This window comes from Saprolegnia parasitica, assembly GCF_000151545.1.
Source record: "Saprolegnia parasitica CBS 223.65 unplaced genomic scaffold supercont2.217, whole genome shotgun sequence".
Taxonomy (NCBI): Eukaryota; Oomycota; class Saprolegniomycetes; order Saprolegniales; family Saprolegniaceae; genus Saprolegnia; species Saprolegnia parasitica.
The window spans coordinates 11,082-14,816 of record NW_012156611.1 but is presented as its reverse complement, the minus strand read 5'-3'; the positions used below and the strand labels follow the sequence as shown (position 1 = coordinate 14,816).

At 57.0% G+C, this 3,735-nt stretch overlaps 3 protein-coding genes across 3 annotated transcripts in view; 2 read left to right on the top strand and 1 right to left on the bottom strand.

Annotated features, from left to right (window-relative positions):
- Positions 1-37: 37 nt before the first annotated feature.
- Positions 38-481, top strand: SPRG_15978 (hypothetical protein; the record flags this gene model as incomplete). The annotated part of the gene is made up of 1 exon (XM_012355211.1): positions 38-481. One exon carries the CDS (start codon positions 38-40, stop codon positions 479-481), a length of 444 nt encoding a protein of 147 aa, XP_012210601.1.
- Positions 482-1,561: 1,080 nt separating this feature from the next.
- SPRG_15977 (hypothetical protein) lies at positions 1,562-2,712 on the bottom strand (the record flags this gene model as incomplete). Its single annotated transcript, XM_012355210.1, has 7 exons — positions 1,562-1,685; positions 1,744-1,823; positions 1,867-2,001; positions 2,056-2,120; positions 2,165-2,396; positions 2,456-2,546; positions 2,600-2,712. The coding sequence occupies 7 exons, from the start codon at positions 2,710-2,712 to the stop codon at positions 1,562-1,564; spliced, it is 840 nt and encodes a 279-aa protein (XP_012210600.1).
- A 690-nt stretch (positions 2,713-3,402) lies between these two features.
- Positions 3,403-3,735, top strand: part of SPRG_21654 (hypothetical protein) — a gene marked incomplete at both ends in the record, with an annotated part of 1,763 nt that continues 1,430 nt past the window's right edge. Inside the window, 2 exons of the mRNA XM_012355209.1 lie at positions 3,403-3,444; positions 3,497-3,729. Of these exons, the coding sequence (XP_012210599.1) occupies positions 3,403-3,444; positions 3,497-3,729 (275 nt within the window). The remainder of the gene's footprint in view (positions 3,445-3,496; positions 3,730-3,735) is intronic.

Here is a 3,735-nt window from a genome sequence, read left to right as displayed (position 1 = left end):
CGCGATCCAGGTCGTCATGTGCAGCGAGCAGCCAGTCATGGACGACGACGACGATGACGATGCGACGACACAGGCCTCGGACGAGTCGCCGGTCACGTCGCCCAAGCAAGCTGCGCGATCCAATACCACCGTGCTCCTCAAGCCCACGTCGTACTCATATTCCTACTCGTTCTCGCAATCTGCAGCCGCACGCAGCAGCGAGTACGCAGCACCATTGCGCCTCACATCGGTGCCGGTGTCGATCCCGCTCATCTTTCGGAAGCGCGACCGCTTCTACGTCGGCGGGAAAAACATCCCGTTCACGCGCCAAAACCATCTGGACCGTCGCCAAAAGCACAGGCGCACGCCCTTGGACGTCGTGTACGAAGACTGCTTGTACCTCGACTTTGCCCTCGACCCGACCATGAAGAACCTCGTCGACTACTCTCGCCTCCTCCAGCCGCAGCGGGCGCTGGCCCAGGCGTTCCTCCACGCCTCCTAAGTTATTCCGCCATTGCAAGAATTTGTTGTGTTTGCATGAGCCAATCGCCTGTCGTTTTGTCGCTCAATGTTCGTGTCGCGAGCTCTGATTGGTGGAAACGGTACATGGACTCGATTCGATTGGTGGATTGTCGCGCGTACGTGGCGCGACGAGCGGCGTGCATGGGTGTTGCGATCGCCGAGGTCCAAATTTGCGACGCACCAAACGAGAGAAGGCACATTTCGCCAGGGACGAGTAAAGCAACCAAAGAGGTAGCTTCGACCACGAACGTGCACGGCAAAGCGATAGCATCGAGCTTCATGAGCCTTGCTACTCGATAGCGGCAAGCCTAGCATCCAGCACGCACGCATGAGACGCTTGCAACCCACATTATATAAACCAGAGGCTCGAATTCGCAACTCGTATAAAAAATTGTCTGAGCCGGAAGTCCCGCCGCCCATTTCTCGTCGTCTTGGCCGCTGTCGGCTGCCGTGTACCAGAGCCAGGCGTGCAACGTCTGGGTGTAGAGGTGTCGTTGGTGACCCAACCAGCCAAATGTTTGGCGCAACCTTTCCATGGGTCGTAGAGCTCAGCGGTAGCAGTATGTCGAAGCTGTCGTTACGCGCAGGAGCTCCCGACAACCTCGCTCACCACAAGAATGAGCTCCTCGCAACTGCCAGCTAGGTAGCATCTTGCATGATTCGTGGTAGCCACTTCCCACACAAAGATACAATTTGACCCAACGCGATGTTGAGAGTTTGCTGCAGCTGTTGGCATTCATTGAGTAGCAGCTTACCCGTAACAGCCGCGTTGGTTGCCTCGAAAGGGCGACGTCGAGGGGCCACAATGCGCTACGAGTCCACTACTAGGCCATTTGCTACAAGGCAGTCCTTCTACAGGATCGGCAATCCCATGCAAAATAATCACACACAACAAGCTTCGATTCAATTTGGAATGCTACAATCAAGGGATCTAAGAAATCTTCTTATATCCCCTGGCTACACAACAATCAAGTCCGTATCTGGTAGCTGGAATTGAATAATCTGGTTTGTACAATAAGCTACTCGAATCGTCTTCTGACTAGCTAGTCTTTTATCGTTACTAGACCAACGTCGCGCACATGTCTTTGCACTTTTCGTAAATGGCGATTGTAATGCCCGTGAGCGGGGCCTGGAACGCAACGCGGGCTCCCGCCCCCTTCCACAGCGCCGTGGGTCCCTCTTGCCTAAGCGTCCAGTGCCAACACATGAGTGCATTCTGAGATGTGACCATCTTTGGCCCACGTTATGATGCGCCGGAGTCCATCCAACGTGTTCTTGTACTGGCTCGGTGCACCGGACGACGCCGCCTGGAATCGCTCGACCTACATGTGCGTCTGTATTTCCATCACGTATCCGAAAATCGACCTGGAGCCGCAGCTTGACCAAGTCCAGTGGGTTGGTCAAAAACGCAGCGGCCGCACTCGCCGAGACGGAGCAGAGAAGCAGCGACGAGAACGGGACATCGGTCGAGCCATGCCAACGCGTCGCCGTCGCCTTGTTCTAGCAGACGCCGTCATTGTACGAATAGCCATAGAGCATGCAGGAGCCGCGTACTTGCTCGTAGGCCACGAAGAAGAGAGCCGAGTACGGGCCAAACGACCACATGGTCGCGCCATACCCTAATTTCTTGCTGCATGAGAAAAGGAATCGACGCGCAGAGGACCTTTGTACATGCCACGGAGGCCTTCGGTGCGCGCGATCGTCTGCAGCGCATGCCATGTGTTCTTGTACCCGTTGGCTTGATGCAGCGTCTGCACTTGCATGCGTTCCTTGATGACATCGATGGGCACCCAGAAGACGCAGCTAAACGCCTCTGCAAGAATGCCGGCTGAGAAGGACGTGAGGAAGGGCGCGTCTTGGAACTGCGGCGACTGCGTGAGCCACTTTTTGCTTTCCTACTCCCTTGACATGAGCCATCTACGAGGCGCAGTAGAGGCGGCGAGCGATCTTGCACCTCGTACGACGTCATGTACAGGCACGTGGCCGGCGCCGAGCCGAGAACAACGACGCCAAAGCCCTTGTAGAGGCCGCGCACGCCTTCGGCTCTAATCGCATAGCTTCATGGCCACAAGCAGTGGACGAGCCTTCTCGTGCGTACTTTATCGTTTGCGTCAGAACATGCCATGCATTGCGGTATGTGCTGTGCGCCTGGAGGTTGGCTTTGGCCATGTCCATGGGGTGGCAGACAATGCGCCCGAGGATGCCGGCCATCGCGCTGCCCTACGGTCATGGCCATGAGCGACAGAGCTAATACGAAGGAGGTAGCAGGTACAAGCATCGTCGCTGCCATGGACGCGGGCTGCGCGTCGTCGCCTGCCATCGCTCCCATTTCGGGCCAGATCCAAACACTGCACGCCAGCTCTGCACGCCGCACGCCAGATCTGCGCACGCGTTTTATAGTTTAAACACACTTTAACGTTGATGGCCCACAAGCGTCCACCAATCGGATGGAAGCATATCATGGCAAGCCGATCACGATCACTGGGAGCTGTAGCGAGCGGCTTGAGCGACCGCTGCCTTCTGGCTCAGGCTATGGACTGACGCGCAGTGATGACCCGCGTTCTCTACGACTGTCCTGCTGTAGTAATCTAGATAGTCGACTATCCATGCTCTCATGGCAGCGGTTGCGATCACGACGTCAAGCTTTTGCTTGTAGCAACCTGGTATTGCTAGCGGTGCACGCCTTGGCTCTGTCGGCCTTGCACTTGGCTCGCCATTTGCAGTGCCACTGCAGTGAAAGGAGAGGGCTCATTAGCTTGCGAGGTTGCCGAGCCTCTTCGTGACGACTCCTGGCTTCGCGCCACAACGTGCCATAAAACCCACGTTGAACGTGACGTTTAAACAGCTCGTTTTGGGATGCATCCGGATACGCTGCCACGCACTTGCGGTCCCGCTTGCAGCATGATCTACCTCGACTACAACGCGACGACGCCCGTCGACAAGGTAGCCATCCTTGCCGCTGCATGGTAGTATGGCTCATGCAGCATGCTCGTAGCGTGTCATATCGGCGCTGACGCAGTGCTTGGAAGAGACGTACGGCAACCCGTCGTCGACGCACCAGCTCGGGCAGGCGGCCAAAGCGGCGCTAAGTACCGCCCGCGCACAGGTCGCCGCGCTCCTTGGGTGCCCATCGGAATCGATTCTCTTTGTCTCGGGTGGCACCGAGTCGATCAACTACGTGCTCAAGGGCATGCTGGCGTCGCACAAGGCGCAGCGCCACATCATCACGTCGGC